Raw genomic sequence first — 18,500 nt, 5'->3', positions numbered from 1 at the left:
GGCTTCCAGGACTGCTGGTATCCAGGGTAGCCCTAAGTCATCAGCCCTAAGCAAAATCTGAGGTATCAAAAATAAATAAATACATGAATAAGTAAATAAATACCCTTACCAGAGTAGGAGAGAGTAATTTAAAAACTTGAATATTAAGTCTGGGTGTGGTGGCTCACGCCTGTAATCCTAGCACTCCGTGAGGCCAAGGCAGGTGGATCATGAGGTCAGGAGTTTGAGGCCAGCCTTTCCAACATAGTGAAACCCCGTCTCTACTAAAAATACAAATAATTAGCTGGGCATGGTGGCAGGTGCCTGTAATCGCAGCTACTTGGGAGACTGAGCAGGAGAATCGCTTGAACCCGAGAGGCAGAGGTTGCAGTGAGCTGAGATCATGCCACTGCACTGCAGCTCAGGCAACAGTGTGAGACTCTGTCTCAAAAAAGAATATTAAGGATCAGAACTAAACCTAAGTTAGCAGTGAGGCCCCTCCCTATTCAAATAATATCAAAATACTTTTTTATTAATAACAACCTGAACATTTACATTTTATCTGTTAACCAGCACTGCTAAATAGAAAACAACATTCTGGGAAAATAAAATTGGTAATTCTGTCATGACTAAGAACAGGATTAAATTTTAGAAGGTAACTCATGCTTTTTACTCTTATATACCAGAGGTTAAAGATGACTACAAGGGAATTGTTAATATATTTCTAATGATAAGAATACCAAAACAATTAAAAATGCCTTCCTTTCAGGATAACAAAGGAATTTTTGTAACATTTGGTACCATATGATAGAAAAATAGCCACCATGGAAATGAAGATTACTTAACTGGCTTATAGAAAATTAATTACTTCATTTTGATATGCATTTGTCATGCATAATTTACTAGAAAGTGATAATTGTGTGAAATAATGTGTAAAAATTGCTTTACATTTATCAATGTAAGTGATTGGTTCTTAAATTCTTTCTAATTGAAAAAATATTACTAAAGATCAGAACTGAAGTATTTTGGGGGCAAAAACTTAAAAATATTAAATAGGTGCATCATGTCATCATGCTCTTGTTTAAAAGCTACAAAATTCCTTTTGAACAACCAACATAACACCAAGAAGTTTGGCAGGAATCATTATGGGATGTTGATTTCTTATGCTGTTTTTGTTTTTGTTTTCCTGATTCATTCTCTGTCTAACACCAGTTGAATTAGATAATTTGAATCAGATCAGCTATGATGATGCCAACAACATTTTAAGCTTTGGTTTCTCATGTCCTAAAATAGCAATATAAAACACAAAGAAATGATGAGCTTTTTTTTCATATGTTTGTTGGCCACATAAATGTCTTCTTCTTAAAAATGTCTGTTCATATCCTTCGTCCACTTTTAGATGGGTTTTTTTTTCTTTTTTTTTTCTTTTACATTTGTTTAAGTTCCTTGTAGATTCTGGATATTAAACTTTTGTCAGATGGGTAGATTGCAAAAATTTTCTCCCATTCTGTAGGTTGCCTGTTCACTCTGATGGTAGTTTCTTTTGCTGTGCAGAAGCTCTTTAGTTTAACTGGATCCCATTTGTCTGTTTTGGATTTTGTTGCCATTGCTTTTGGTGTTTTAGTCATGAAGTCTTTACCCATGCCTATGTCCTGAATGGCATGGCCTAGGTTTTCTTCTAGGGTTTTTATGGTTTGGGGTTTTACATTTAAGTATTTAATCCATCTTGAGTAATATCATTTGAGAAATACCATTGAGAAATACTATTTGACCCAGCAATCCCGTTACTGGGTATATACCCAAAGGAATATAAATTCTTCTATAGAGACACATACCCATGTATGTTTATTGAAGCACTATTTACAATAGCAAAATCATGGAACAACTCAAATGCCCATCAATGAAAGACTGGATAAAGAAAATGTGACACGTATACACCATAGAATACTATGCAGCCATAAAAAAGAATGAGTTCATGTCCTTTGCAGGGACATGGATGAAGCTGGAAACCATCATCTTCAGCAAACTAACATAGGAACAGAAAACCAAACACAGCATGTTCTCACTCATTAGTGGGAGTTGAACAGTGAGACCACATGGACACAGGGAGGGAAACATCACACACGGTGGCCTGTCGGGAATGGGGGGCAAGGGGAGGGAGAGCATTAGGACAAATACTTAATGCATGCATGGGAGGCTTAAACCTTAGATGACGTCTTCTAAACTTCTCTTCTGAAACTTGATCCTGTTCTTAGTCATGACAGCATTAACAATTTTATCTGTCTCTTTCTGGTTGATTGGAACAGGAAACCACCATGGCACATGTATACCAATGTAACAAACCTTCACATACTGCACATGTATCCCGGAACTTAAAGTGAAATAAAACTAAACTAAACTAAAATAAAATAAAATAAAATAAAATAGAATCTTTTTGGGAAAAAAACGTTAAGTACTAAGTCTCAGTGACTAGTGGGACAACAGAAATGGGGCAAGTTCTAAAGAAATGTAAGACACGCACTCTTTATTCTTAAGGACAATATAGTTAAGGAGAACACAAATATCAAGTATTTTTAACCCCACTTAAAGGTGTGAGCAAATAAAATAAAATAAAATAAAATAAAATATTTTATTTTATTTTATTTTACACACAGCAGCAACGTCAAGGCACTATATAAATAATTGGCCGTGAAAAAGACCCTTTTAGAAACAACAACTCTCCTCTTGTGTGGCCAGTCCGCTGGATTTCTATGATTAGAAATATAGTAAGATATATCTATGCCCTTTTATTCATCTTTAACCTTTTGGTACTTAGAAGTGAAAAACACAAGTTGGCTTCTAAAACTTGATCTTGTTCTTAGTCATGACAGCATTAACAATTTTATCTGTCTCTTTCTGGTGAGTGTATTAGAAGGCGTTAGAGACTTATGCCACTGACTTTACAGCATTTGCTTTGGGTTCTATCCTGAAGCAGCAAGGATGCCTACAAAGTACATAAAGCATTAACACATTTAAAATAGATCCATTAGCAAACTAGCACTTCATTACTCTAAACTCCAGTTTCATTAGTCATAGTTCTGTTCATTAACTGGGTTGAACAGATTGCTACCTGATTTCTAAGGTGTTAAAAAGCATTTTAAAAAATGGGAGTAGAAGGAAACCTACTGACAACTGAATATTTTCAAAAAATACAAAGTTAACATCCTTTCTTATCATACTAGAGAAAAATTACTAAAATGTTTCAGGATATCTCCTCTTAATTATAGCCTAGAAGCAGTCTCTAAATAGCCAAATTTTCTTTTGTCCCCACCAAGCGCCAAGTTGTATTATTTTTTAATCCAGAGTTTAAGATGTACTTTTGTTTACTATATTGCTTCCTTTTTAAACAGGAAATGCAGCTGTTCATAATTAAGAGTCACCTACTTGGAAACCTAAATCACATTAAATAGTGTTCATCACCAAAAGTAGTTAGATGAGCTTTGAAACTTGTAAAACTATTGAAATTAATGTTCAGTCATTCTTCCCAAAAAAAGGAAAACAGATTTGAAAGTTTCGGTAGTAAATGTTAATATTCTGTAGGAACTGGGTAGTCTTACTAAAATAGCCATGTTTGTTAGGAGACAGTATCTCACAATATTTGACAATTGACAAGGTTTGTTTCTCCTAATAAGAAAAGATTACTGGCTTGTACTCCCCTTGGGTAAAATGTTATATAGAACTCTAGAAGACAAAGGAATCCAGAATAAAAAGGATAAAGGATAAAAAGGATAAAGCTGAAGAGACAAAAGTAAAGGCACATATTGTCATTTGCTGGAGATATCAAATAAACAAGGAAACAGTATAACCATCTGCCCTTCCCTCCTCAATACAGCAAATCACTTTTGAAGGACTCCCAGTTTTCATGTGTTTTGCTCATCTCTTGGTAGGAGACACAATTTGCTATGGATCCTGAGCATCCTTGTGCTTTCTGGCTGGTTATGCCAAGAATACAAGGCCCTAATTACTCTTTACTTGGATGATTTATCAGGACTGCGCTTGCAGCTAGTAACATAAAGAATGGATAGCATCTATCCCCAAAGTAAGAGTACAGGTTTGCTTCCACTTACTTTACATTCCATGAGCTCACTGTTCCTACCCTGCAATATAACCCACTTAGTGTACAGGCATCTAACCTGGACCCACTTGCATTGCCCTGTGGGATGTAGGGCAAGCCAATATGAAGGCCTGGCTTTTAATTTATGGTGTGTAATAAAGTCCTTGTTTTTGACCCAAGAGTTATGTCTTCTGCCAGCATCCATGACACAATAATAGACTAGCTTATTAACTTAAGGTATATTAAAATCTCAGATATGCATAGTTCTTTACATTTTATATTCTCATAAAACTGCTTATAGTGGCACTATTCACAATAGCAAAGACTTGGATCCAACCTAAATGTCCAACAACAATAGACTGGATGAAGAAAATGTGGCACATATACACCATGGAATACTATGCAGCCATAAAAAATGGTGAGTTCATGTCCTTTGTAGGGACATGGATGAAACTGGAAACCATCATTCTCAGCAAACTATCGCAAGGACAAAAAACCAAACACTGCATGTTCTCACTCATAGGTGGGAATTGAACAATGAGAACACATGGACACAGGAAGGGGAACATCACACACCAGGGACTGTTGTGGGGTGGGGGGAGGGGGAGGGATAGCATTGAGAGATATACTTAATGCTAAATGAAGAGTTAATGGGTGCAGCACACCAACATGGCACATGTATACATATGTAACAAACCTGCACGTTGTGCACATGTACCCTAAAACTTAAAGTAGAATAATAATAAAATTAAAAAAATAAAATAAGGATAAAACACTGATTTTTACAAATATAATACAAAATTATTAACCCCAATTTTTTTCATTTTTCTTCAGTACATGTTTTAACAGGTAAAATCCCAAATTGTGTTTGTGTTACTATTGTAAACTTAACGAAATTATTTAAAAAGTCATGAGAATTGTATTTTGCCATTAATGATATTAGGCCTTTAGTAAAGCAACTAGAGAGTAAATACTAGACAGTGCCAGATAACTGAGTTTACACTGTAGCCAAGACACTTCCTCGTGGGCTGTGGTCTCCTGAAATTATTTCTCATTTTCCTAATCTGTTAAGTAAGTGTAAAGATACAGAACATGCCATATAGGCTTGATTTTGGTTTTTAACAAAGTAACTGTGTATGTAAGTGTGTCACATACTGGCTTTTACTGGTCTCCCAATGCATGCTTGTTATATATGTTTATGAATGGTGTTCACTTGAATTGTATATTATTAATTTTATTTTTAAATATATACAACTTCCACGTATGTCTCTTGAGGTTTGTTATTTGATTTTACTGGGCTGATTGAAAAGTTAGCATTAGCCTCCCCAGAGATTAATTTGTTAATGTAGAATACTGTGTTGCATATGCATGGCTGGCAGAGAATGTCTTATAGTTCCTTGAGAGCTTTTAATTTCCAGAGAATCTAGATTTCAGAAATATGCAGTTCCAGCCTTTATATTGAGTGTACATATATAAGGGAAAATTGTTTAGCAGCTACAATCTACATAGGAAAGGAAGGTACAGAATAGCTTCCTTTTATTAGAGACTGATTTACTGATTTCTATAGAAAACTCCAAAGATTTAAGTATATTGCCTAATTGCAGAGCTAAACTGTTAGGTTTAATGACCTCACTGAGGATGTGTACCTTTATGATCTCATATGGTTTTGAATACATAATGACTTCCCATGTTGCATCAGTAACAAAAGCTGCATAGTGGGGAGTAACCATTGCCATATTATCCCAAGCCAGCAATCTAGTCATGCTTTCAGTGGGAAAAAGGAGATGGGAGAGACTATTAAAATATTTCTTATTTTATCAGAAATTCATCTATTCAATATCAGAGAGAGAATGTAACAATACCACAGATAAAATGTAACATTTTAAAGAAAAAATATGTGGAAAATTATAAGTAACCTATAGTCAAGAGAATACACAAGCATTAATAATTTATATCCTAAAGAAATTGTAACTATCAAAATATTGGCATTGTACAGTTAGTTTTTGTTTTAGTAATATTTTATGTTTTAAATTTTTGATTATTACCATGAAGTGCTTTTGTAGTAACAAGAGATCATATATGAAGTAGACATTCTATGCATCTTATGGTTTAAATAAGCTAAGACAGGGACACGTTTTTAAGAATTAACCACACTTCATAAAGTAAGTTAAATGTTAAGTTCCTATCTGACCTGTTAATTATATTCAATAATATTAAAGGGCAGCATTTGCAAATCGCTTTTGTGCCTAGCATTTTAGTTTTTGGTGACAATTTACTATCTTGACCCTCATAATTAAATTACTTAATTATAGAATATTTTATGGTTCTTGATTATTATTGCTCTCTTCACTTTATTTTTCTCTCAATTGCATAAGAATATTCCACATTATTTCCCTTAATTTATGTATTTTATTGTAATACCTGCTGACCTTTTATAGAAAATAAAATCCAAATGAAAATAATGAACAGATGCTAAATCTGTCACAAAGACTTGTTAATTTTTAAAGTCTTCACAGAAAATGTGGGTATATAACAGAGTCAGAATGACATTTCATATCATTTAAATTTCTAAATGATTTTCTTCTAGAAGCTGCAATAACTTACTGGTATCACAAGACACTTCTGTTCTCTTTAGTTGACAAAAACATGTCAATTTCACAGTTTCTAATATTAATGTTAGGTTGAACTTAGGAAATTGCCAACATCTGACAATTTTTGACTTACAAAAATGGCAATTTCCTGTGGTCCTACTTGACTTTTTAAATAGGTAAAGAAAAACTACCTATTGAGTCCTATACTCACTACCTGGGTGATAGGACTGTTTATACCCCAAACCGCAGCAAAATGCAGTATACTCATGTAACAAACGTCAACATGTACCCCCTTAATCTAGAATAAAAGTTGAAATTATTTTTTAAAATTATCTGAACTGTCAGTGATGTAATCAAATAGTTTCAAAACATATTTATTTCCCAAAATATGTGGTGAGATGTTTCTAAACTATTTTTATGTGATGATTCCCTTTTCTGAGTTGCAAGCAATCTTCAAATATCTTAGGCTCCATAAACTAGTACTGATTAGAAAAGCTCTATCTAGAGGTAATTTAACATATTCTGTTTACCATTCCATTTTTTTTTTCTTTTTAGAACTTTTTGATTCTGTGTCTATGGGGTAGTAATGCATGTAAGAGTAGAGCCAGAAATTTTCACAGGTCTCTGTTAAACAAAAACAAAAAACATTGGCATGGGGATTTAATAAGGCCTTTCAAGAAATAATATATTTTGGGTAAATTCAAGGCTGATTTTTTTTAAATGGGGTCTTTCTGTACAAAATATATTTATTACAGCTGACCTTGTGCCCTCATTTCCTAGAGGGGAAGTAGTGCTTGGAACATTGTGTTCACGTAGAGCTTTCTGTAAATTAAGTTTGTCTTCTCAGTGGACAATGGTGGTTATTATGGTTGCCATGCATATGTTGATGACTACTAGAGCCATATCTCTAGCTCAAACTGTCTAAGCTTCAAACTCATATATCCGGGTGCCTGAAACCAACTCTTAATCGTATCATGGTTACCTGTTGCTATCCTAATGACCTGACAAGAAAACACTTAATGCTTTTTGGAAGAAAATACCATCAGCCAACGCTTTCACAAATTTCCTTACACTATATCAATAGTTCAATGAAAACCCATAAGACATGTTAAAAACAATAACAATAAAAACTAAGAGGAAAAAAATAGTCATGGGTAATTCAGATGTTAGAGTTATCATTCAGGGACTTTACAGTAACTATGATAACATGTTCAAGAAAATAGTGGGAAAATGGAGCCTACTCTACAAAGCCCTGGTAATTTTTATTTTTGAGTCAAAACATATAAAATGTTGATCTAAATTTGTCATTCTACCACCTGGAACCCTTCAATGGCTTCTTTGCCTACTAGATATAGATAAACCCTTTACCATGTTACAGAAAACAATTCAGACCTGACCCTTTCTGCTCCTTGGTCCAACTCCCTACTGTTTCATAGACATTTTGTGCTTTAGTTAGATCTAGCTACTAGCAGCTCACAAAACACAATTTAGTTTCATAATGCCATGCATTCACACTTGGTGCACCTGGAAAAGGAATGCTCTCATTTTACCTGCTTATCCATCTGAAAAACATTTATTTATCCTGAAATACCAATCTCAAACAACAACTTTTCGGGGAAATTCTCCTTGAAATCCTCAGACCTATTTAGCCATTCCTCCAGTGTGCTTCCATAGCACCTGTTACATACTCTTGGAGTGCTTTCTTTGGTATCTCAATTGCATATACATTTGTTGATATCTTCTAGTAACCAAGAGCAGAGGTGACTCATACTGGCTCACAAGATTTGTAAAATTTTTAGGAATTTTGTAAATTGATTGTTAAACACAGTCATTATTAAAAATTGAATTACACAACTTTAAATGAAATAGATTATATTGAAGATAAACATTTACAGACTCATCAGTATGTATTATGTTAGAATCTGTGCTCTTTTGGTTATTTATGTCTAGTGTATTTGTTTGGTGGAAATAACATATAATGGTGTGCTAATGTTCACCTCTTCCCAAGTCTGTTTTCAATGCTAATGTGGTGATAGCTTAAAATCAGCTGTAATAAGAGCTTTTACACTACAGATATTGGCAAATGCTAAAATCCAGGACTTGACGTTTTGTTTTATTCCTTATCTAAATGTAAGAAAGCTATGGAGAAAATGTTAATAATGCAGATTTTATTTAAAAGTTAGTTATACCTATAGCCTTAACATTGTAAATGGAACACAAAATTGAGGAAATATTCTTCCAGCATATCAAAACCATTGTCTAATTCAGAGCATTTTATTTATTTAAAAGTGTATTATTCCTATAACCTTTACATTGTAAATGGAACACGAAATTGAGGAAATATTCTTCCAGTATGTCAAAACCATTGTCTAATTCAGAGCAAAGTTGCTCCTATCATTAAGAAACAAGTAAAATTCTGACATACATATTTGAGATTTCACTTTCATTTTACTGGTCAACATAAATAAAAATGTCAAATAACAGTCATGTCAGAGCCATACATGTTTATCAATAACATTGACATCATTGCTGAATCAGATAATAAACAAGCATTTATCTGTGCTGTGATTTATTGGGATTCTATTGTGGCAATGCAATTATAAAAAGTTATAGTGGATTTTGCAAAAAATTTTGCAAGTCACACTGAAGTTATATGTTTATATAATGTATAATAAATTCTATATTTTAGTTATAAATCATATGCTTTATGTCAGTAAAAGGTTTAATGAATTTGTATGTATATGTGCATAGAAACACGTGCATACAATTTTTTGGAGAGGCAATTATTAAGCATTTACCAGAACTACACTGGATAAGAACTTCTTAAAGATAGGACTTATGTCTGAATCTTCTCTTGTGTTTAATGCCTGGATAATAGGTAATTCAGTGGTTAATATAACATCTGATGAATTACTATTATTTTAAGCTCATATGCAGAGCCAGTATTAGTTAGATTTGACAACCTAAAATTGGAATAGAAATCATAGTTCAATAATAAGCGTTTAAGTCAATGACCTCATTAATTTGAGAAATTAGTAGGCATATTAAAGACAAAAAATGCATTTTCCAGGGTAGATTTGAAAAGGGCTCATTTATATGTTTATGGTAACACACATGTATTTGTCCTGTATGTTGCTTTGCCCAATACCCAAATGCGTGAAGTGGTCTATAATTCATAGCAAGCTACAAAGAAATTGCCTTCTTTCATTAGAGCTCAGGCCTTCATTTTAGACCCACACTTCACATTGTGCCTTAAGTATATTGTAGAGGACTTAGCAAAGACTCAGAAAGAAGCCAAGATTGTGTTTCACAAGGATCCTATAAGGACTTGTCTCATTTGACTCAAAGAATAGAAAACTAAAGAATTTATAACTTCACAGATAGAAAGACATCTTAGAAGAGATATTTTTCATGACCATGTTCCAGGGAGGAATGAATCATATTTCCTTGAGTATTTTCTTTTTTGTGGGGGATATCAAATCATCTGTCTACAGCTAGAAGAAAGTAAAGTTAAAATTGTTAATTTATTTAGAAGGTTTTCTTTTACTGGACACATCGGATGTGCTCTTTGTACTTGAGGAAATTCTGCGTTGGGACTCTGATAACTTAAGTAATAAAGTAGTATTTTTTAGTAGAAATATACTAATAAGCCAGGACATGATAAGATAGTAATGTCTTCAAACAGCAAAAACAATGAAGCAAAAACGGAAAAAGTATCATTTCAGAATTTTTGATCTTTTATGTTTTGATTTCTTAATTCAATATTCATATTCACCTTAAATCTCAGGCAGATACTGACTGGCTTTTTAGGGAGCATGTCTATTTTAGTGATTTATCTTAGACCATCATCAGCATAATGCATATTTTTACTTAAAAAAACCACGTAAATATGGTTTCCTGGAACTATGGTTTTCTTTTTCTACAACTTTATTGGTCTTAATAAAAACTGTATTATGTAAAACATTCCATGTTCTACCTTTACTCTTCCCTACGTCTTATGAGTTTCCACATCTGGGAATCTTATTAGAATTCAGGATTTGAATGCAGACAGAATAAAGCCGGAGTCCATGCCTTTTATGGCTCTGCGGTTGTCTCTCCCTACCCTAGCTGCTAGAACACTCTTGCTTTTTTCTCACTTCTTCAGAAATCCACCTACTACTTCCTTAGTGCTGGCATTAGGAAAACGATCTGATTTATGCAATAAGGATATACCAATGAATAACTTACACTCTGTTTTTAACATTTAGGATGCAGTGTTGACATCTTAAACGTTGTTATGCTTTTCATTTTGTGACGGTTGTCTAATGATAGTTTACTGTTTTGTAGTACTATACGTTTACATACATACATATATATTTACAAATATTTATGTGTATACGTATTTCTTAATAAAAAGATGGTTTTAAAAATATATCAAGTATTGGAAAAATATGCCCATTTACTGTCCCTTTTACAGTAAGTACAGCTATGTGGGGAACATTGCACTATATGCTTTATGAAAGTTTAGGTTAGCAGGACAGATTTCCATCTACTCTGGGGATTTTCTGTGTAACATTTAAAGAAATAAAAGAGTAAGTGAGGGAGTAAAATGAAACAATCTTCCTGGGCCAAATAGTAAAGATATTCTTCATAAATAGAGATAATAGCTCTATATATTTATCATTTGAAACGTTTATCTTTTAGCTGTGATTAATTTGTGTTAATCCATATCTAGACAGTGGATAAGAGTAGTCTCTTTGGCTAATTAGACAATTCAATATATATTTGTTAAATGACTATTCTATGGGATAAACTATGCTAAGTACTACAATACATCAAAAAGGTGATAAACTATGATATAGTCCTTGCTTTTCGGAAACTTAAATTCTAAAAAGAGAGAAAATTATAGAAAAAGAAATATAGTATATGTTTAGGTATTTTAAGAACAATGAGAGAAAACATGCTATTGGAATTCGGGGAACTAAGGGTTAATATATGGTTGTTAGAAGGAGGAAAAGATTTCTAAAGATGATATTATGTAAAATGACCTTGAGGAATCAGTAGCATTTCAACAGATGGAAATGGGGGAAACATAGGGATTTCAGGAGCCCTGGAGCCCTGAAGACAAGTACCTACTCCCATCCCTGGTTCTTGTACCTCCCTGCTCAGAAACAGAAACACAAAAATAAAGTGAAACAAAACAAACAAATTAAAACTGCCTTGCCTCCTGTTGGAAGCTAGAGATCTTGAGTCCTGCATAAGAAATAAAGGTGAGTAAAGCCATATTTTTATAATCTTGGTGAAGGACCAAAAGCCCGATTCCTAAAAAGAAGTTTGCACCCCTTGGAGCACCTGTGGATGTCCTCATAACTGACCAGGCAGATCCTCAAGATAGAGTGCTGGACTGCCCTGAATCTTGCAGCTCCAGAAAGCTCCAATTATGGTATTAACCCTTGTCCCACCACAAAGGAGATGAGACCTTGGGCTAAGAATGGGATGCTTAAACTATACCTGAGAACACAAAACATCCACTCCACATCCTAACAGTTGTTAGCGTGTGTGTGTGTGTGTGTGTGTGTGTGTGTGAAGTAAAGTAAAAAGAATAAGATATATCATATAGGACAAAAAAGTAAATTTACTGTGCCAACCGAGAAGACTCAATCTCACTAGTAAGGGTTATAAAAAAAAAAAAGAAAGAAAGAAAGAAAAAAAATGGAGAGACATTTTCCACAACTGAAGAATATAAGCCTCTAGATTGAAAGAGCTCACTGAGCACCCAACACAATGAATGAAAAGAAACACACACACAAAGGCATTGCATTCTGTAATTTCAGAACAGCAGAGATAAAAACTGTAAAAGCATCCAGAAGAAATAAAAAAAGAGACAAAACAAATCTAGGTCACATGTAAGTAATAGGAATTCTCAACTTTAACATGGAATAGTAAAAATATTGTACCAAAGCTCTCAAAATTCTGATTAAAAGTCATTTTTTCAGCCTAGACTTCTCTACCCAACCAATTAAGTATGAGACAATTTAAAAATTTCCAGTAACATACATGTACAATACAATATCACATATGTAACATTCTTTCAAAAATATTAAATCTGAATGTAATTATGAGAATAATCAGACAAATGCAGAATGTGGGATGGTGTACAAAACAGTTGGTTTGGACCACTCAAAAAAGTTAATATTTTGGGAAGCAATAAAAGGTTGGGGAACTATGCTAGCTCTAAAAACACTAAACAGATATAATCATCAAATGCAATTCAAAATTCTTTATTGGGTTCTGATTTTTAAAAAATAGCTATGCAAGATTAAAATAGCTACAAAATTCATAAATGCTTGGGACAATTGTAGAAATTTAACTGGGGACTTTACAGTAATGTGAATTTATTGTGATTTTTAAGGAGTAATAATAATACATTTATGTAGAAGAATGTCCCTACACTCAGGAGATAGAAGCTGAAGTATTTAGGGATAAAATATCATGTTTCTGGAACTAATTTGCAAATGGTTTCTTAAAAAATGTATATATAAGATAACACAAATGAGACAAAATGTCAATAATTGTTGAATCTAGGTGAAGGGTAGATGAGTTTCCAGTAACATCTTGTTCCAACTTTTGTATAATTTAAATTTATCACCAAAAAAATGAAAATAAAAGCTACAGTGAGTAGGGGGGCAGTGTAAAGCTAAGCAAGAAAGAATCAAAATATTTTTCTCCAAAATATCTCTTAATAGAGGTTATTGAAAGAGATGTTTCAGCAAGAAATTAAAGCAAGGAAAAGATGGAATCTGGCCAAAGGAAATTCACTACCAACAATGGTGAAAGAGGCCTTAGGAAAACACCTTGGCCTTCAGGCCTAGAAATTCATCAATGTGGACCAGAGCACAATGACACAGTTCTTCAGGTGATAGTCTCCATGTTACACATAAAAACATTATGGATGAGCTGATGTCTTTGAATCTTAGAAATATTACTGCTAGTTTAATATGACCATTTGGACAATTGATGAAGACATTTCTAAATATTTGGAAAACCAAGAAAATAATAAGATGAATGAACAATTATTAACGTCGGAAGAAAGGAAAAGGTGTATGAGAATAAAAACAGAATTATATTAAATGATTTATGTCATAAGAGGATACAATTATGTATTCTCACTCAATAATATTAATATTGACTAATGAAAAATTATGATGAAACTATATTGGGAAGATAAGTAAGGGAAATAATAGAACTAAATTTAACAACCTGAATGGACAGCCAATAGAAAATGACAAAATTTATAAATCCAACAACAATAACTTAGCTATATTACTTAATAACACAAAAATAAATACTAAAATAATAGATGAAAATACTGAAAGAGAGCTGAAGGTTAAAGGAGAACAAGACAAGGAACTACTATTTTGGGGACATAAGCTTGTTTGTATTATTTCTAAATAATCTGCATGTAATTGTTTTATAAATACTAAAATTAACTTTAGAACATTGAACAAAATTTAACTCAATAGCAACTAATTAGGGTATTCCAGGAACAAATAAAGAAACTATTTCATACTGCAGAGCAAAAATATAATGAAAAATGACAAGAGATGGAAGTTAGATTCAGAAAGCTTCGTATGTAAATAATAGCATTATATGATGGTAAGACCACATGAAAATGAAGAAATAAGGAAATAAAATTTTTAGAAGTTTCTTAAGTTGATAAATATATTAGTCTTTTTATTAAATGGGCTTAAAAGTGTTAGTCAAGACTAATGTCAAAGATTTCACATGTAGGTATTTTCTACTGAAACTCCTGAACAAGATAAAGAGAGATTTGTAAGCCTCCAGACTGAAAAGAATTTATGAAGTGCTAGGGTAGGGTGGAAGTGTATTCCAGGGAAAGAGATGTGCCAGCGCCAGGCACAGAAAACCTGAAGGTTTTTCCAGAAGTAGGGAATAATCGAGATGGATGGCTAGTGTTTAAAATTAATGACCACAAACAGAAACAAAACTAAATCATTCAGAGTGATTGATAACTGGAGTGTATAATTACTAGCTTGTTTGAACATGCTGCTATGACAAATCTGCGTTAGCTTTGTTAGTGTAATTTACTTGAGTAATAAGTCTCATCACACATAATTATTTTACTTATGAGATTTAAAAATCATATAATGTACACAAAGTCTTTCTTTTTTTCTTTTTTGAGATGGAGTTTCATGCTTGTTGCCCAGGCTGGAGTGCAATGGCACAATCTCAGCTCATTGCAACCTCTGCCTCCCAGGTTCAAGTGATTCCCCCTGCCTCAGCCTCTTGAGCAGCTGGGATTACAGGTGCACACCACCATGCCTGGCTAAATTTTTTTGTAGTTTTTAGTAGAGATGGGGTTTCGCCACGTTGGCCAGGCTGGTCTCGAACTCCTGACCTCAGCTGATCTGCCCACCTTGGCCACACAAAGTGCTGGGATTACAGGCATGAGCTGCCAGGCCCGGCCACAAAGTCTTTATTTCACTCCTTCTTTCCTTTTTTCTTCCCTCTTTTTTTCTTTTATTTATTTATTTAATCAGTAATGACTCCATAATTTTTACTGAAAGTTGACTACAATTTAAGGATCCTGTAGTTTATAGTTTCTATCTTTATTATGATTATTAAAAGGAGAAGAAAAAATTCCCAGTGGGATAGTAACAAACATGTTAACACCACCATAAGGTTAGCACAGTTGTTCTTGTATACCCAAATAGAAAAACTTATTTTGAATTTCTTCAGTAGTCATTATTATTGATGAAAATTCTAAATAAGTCTTACAGTAGGCATTGCTGCTTCAATGATACGCTGTTTAATAAACATTGATACCAGATCCATGAAATATTATTTAAGTTTATGTGAGAATCATTAATCTAGTAAAATGTGATATATGGTTACTTACCCAACATGAAATCTAAACCAAGATCACATTGTATAAAATTGTGCTAACTGAAAACAGATCAAAGTTAATCAAATTGACTAACAGGTGTTTCTACCATTTTTTGTCTCAGGGTTATGATGATGGCTACGGGGGTGAATATGATGACCAGACCTATGAGACTTATGATAACAGCTATGCGACCCAAACACAAAGGTAAGGCATTTGCTATCTAAAGCAGCCTTCTCAGGATTATCTCTAATCAATTTTGTTTCTTGAATCTGAATGTCAATTATATCATGTGAGAATTTCTAGTAGTGTTTTTTCTCCATTATCTCTCTGAATTATAAAGTTGCTTACCAGACTGTGAGAGTTAAACTATAATAACCTTGCAACTGCAAGCAAAGAAATAGTAGTGTGTCATTCTAAGACTAGATGATTATGGCAACCAGTCAACTCGTTAAATAAGCTTGTATTTAACTAAATGTTATTTTTAGATTTTTTTAAAAGACAATAATAAAAGTAAGGCACTTGTTCAATGTAGCTTTTTTTTTCCCTAAAATATCACATTTATTTGTAAAAGATAATAAAATGTCATTGGTACTCTGGAAAGAGGGAAATTCCTGAAACATCTTAGGGAATCAAGAATTCCTTTGCTTTCTTGATAGGTCTCATATTGATTGTTGAATATATCTCGTTAGATTGACCCAAAATTTGTGATATAAATGATTTTTTATGTCTTCAAAGTCAGATTTATTGAGATGTTATTTATATATGATGAAATTTACCCATTTAGAATACAGCTGTATATGTTTGGCAGATGCAAACTACTGTGTAATGACCACCGAAATTAAGATATAGAGCATTTTCACCATCCAAAAATGCTTCTTCATGGCCCTTTGTAGTTAACTTCTCCCTCATCCTCAGGCTCTGGAAACCAACTATCTGTTTTTTGTTACCATAGTTTTACCTTCTCTAGAACACCTTGTAAGAAGAAGCAATATAATAATGTAACATTTTGAGTGTGATTTTTATTTTTGTTAACTATGAAGAAAATAGGTGTAAAACAAATGCATTTTTAGAAAATTCAATCACCCACTTTTTTTTTCTTAAAAGTGTTACAAATTTCACAGGAAAATACAGGGGGATCTATGAGTTAAGTGAGTTTCCCATTTATGTGATTGACAGAAGCCAATGGAACTTACTGTTGCAAAATCATTATAGCATTGATCATTTCTTGACCAACTTTATTGGCAATAAACCTCCTTTAGGACTTAAGTAATATTTGAGTGAGGAGAAGTGGCAAAGAAGAAAACAACTTAAAGGTCATTATAGATTAGAATAAATCTACATGTATTGTGGAAGTTTGGATTTTCCGTGGCCTGAGTGACAACACAGTAAAAGTATTGAAGATAAATTTTATTTAGAGGGAATACTGTGGGCAATTAGAAATAAGATGAGTGTGAACTGATATCTTTAAAACTAAGTATGACTTAAGTTATCACTGTAGAAATGACCATCGCTGACACTGAATAATTGGTTAATTTGTAGTAAGCTAAATAGAGAAGCCATCATGAGCCAAGAGCTTTTGCTGTAATATCTTAATTGTCCCAATTACATATTGGAAAACAACACAGTTATTTAGGCTTAGGGTAAGTTTTGCATCACATTACAGATACTGAACCGAGTATTATATGCAAATTGGCTACATATTTAGACTGTCTGCTAATATTTTCAATCAAATTGTTAGTTTATCATTATACATTAGCACATAAAAATGGTGATAACAAAGTTCCATAACTAGTTTCAGAAACCCTTGATAGAAAGTGTAGTTACTACACTCGACAAACACAATTAGAATAGACTAAAATAATTCCTTGATGCAGCTCTGTAGAGCTACAATTAAATAGAAGAAATTTTGGAATAATTTTCTGAAAATGAGGGACTTTCTCTCTTCTGGTGAGATTTAAGTGGGCTTAACTGACCCTAAGAAACAAGAAGAAAAATATGAGGTTAAGATAATTTAGCTTTGAATATCTGAAAAATGAATGTTAGAATTGTTGAACACACACACACATACATGCATATATATAATGGCTGTATACAATAATTTTAGAATAAAACTTGCTTTAATAAAGTATAACTTATATGTAAAGGGACATTTTCTACACACTTCTGCTGCCTTCCCTGTCTCCTTTCCTATCCACTCAATTTTTATAGCTAAATTCTTCCCATCCTTCCAGCCCCAGCTCAAAAGCCAACTCTTCTAAAAAGTCTTTTCTTTATTGTGTTTTGGGGAATAATCTGTTTCTGCCCTGAATTCCAATAGCACCATATATTTACTTTTCTATAGCATTTATTTCTCTGCCTTACGTTGGGATTATTTGTGTACATGTCCCCTGTCATTTTCGTTATTTGTTCCAAATCCTTTTCTAATACAGCCTCATCTCTCTCACAATACTAGGTACAAGGTCTTTCATGGGGTATGCACTGAAGGGATAATTGTTGAGTATGTGAATGTCGAGCCTAATATGTTCTACACCATGGGGATACAAAATAAGAGCCTCATTCCTCAAAGAGAATACTGACAGAATATTTATGTGCTTCTCTGATACTTTACTGTTAAGCCAGAGGGACAAAGAAAGTAGGTGATGAAATTAGTTGCAGTGATACCAATGTCTATATTACAATAATGATAAAATGCCTATTTTGGTCAAAATTTTATCCTCAATACTAGTATAGTTTCTGAAACACTAGAGGTTCTCAGTAAAGATTTGTTGAAAAAATAAATGAAAATGAGTACATGCACTAATTAGTAAACTATTTTTTTCAGAAAACTGTGAAAAATAATTTTTTAGTATCATGCCAATTTCTAATAGAAATAGATACACACTAGAGTTCTTATTAGATAAGGTGTTCAATGCCTGCCTTTAGATTATTTTTTAATCAATTGTATTTTATC

General features: G+C 33.1%; 1 protein-coding gene across 5 annotated transcripts in view; it reads left to right on the top strand.

Moving 5' to 3' along the window:
- Nucleotides 1-18,500, top strand: part of KHDRBS2 (KH RNA binding domain containing, signal transduction associated 2) — a 659,289-nt gene that overhangs the window by 541,256 nt on the left and 99,533 nt on the right. For all 5 annotated transcript variants that reach the window (XR_008681200.2, XR_010134273.1, XR_008681201.1 and 2 more), the window contains one exon: nt 15,672-15,754. Coding sequence is in view for 2 of the 5 variants with exons in the window: in XM_019028692.4 (XP_018884237.1) it covers nt 15,672-15,754 (83 nt within the window). In the remaining 3 variants the exon portion in view is untranslated. The remainder of the gene's footprint in view (nt 1-15,671; nt 15,755-18,500) is intronic.

The sequence above is a fragment of the Gorilla gorilla genome, chromosome 5 (genome assembly GCF_029281585.2).
Source record: "Gorilla gorilla gorilla isolate KB3781 chromosome 5, NHGRI_mGorGor1-v2.1_pri, whole genome shotgun sequence".
Lineage (NCBI taxonomy): Eukaryota > Metazoa > Chordata > Mammalia > Primates > Hominidae > Gorilla > Gorilla gorilla.
Note: the sequence above shows the minus strand (reverse complement) of the source record. Positions and strands in the feature narration are given on the sequence as shown.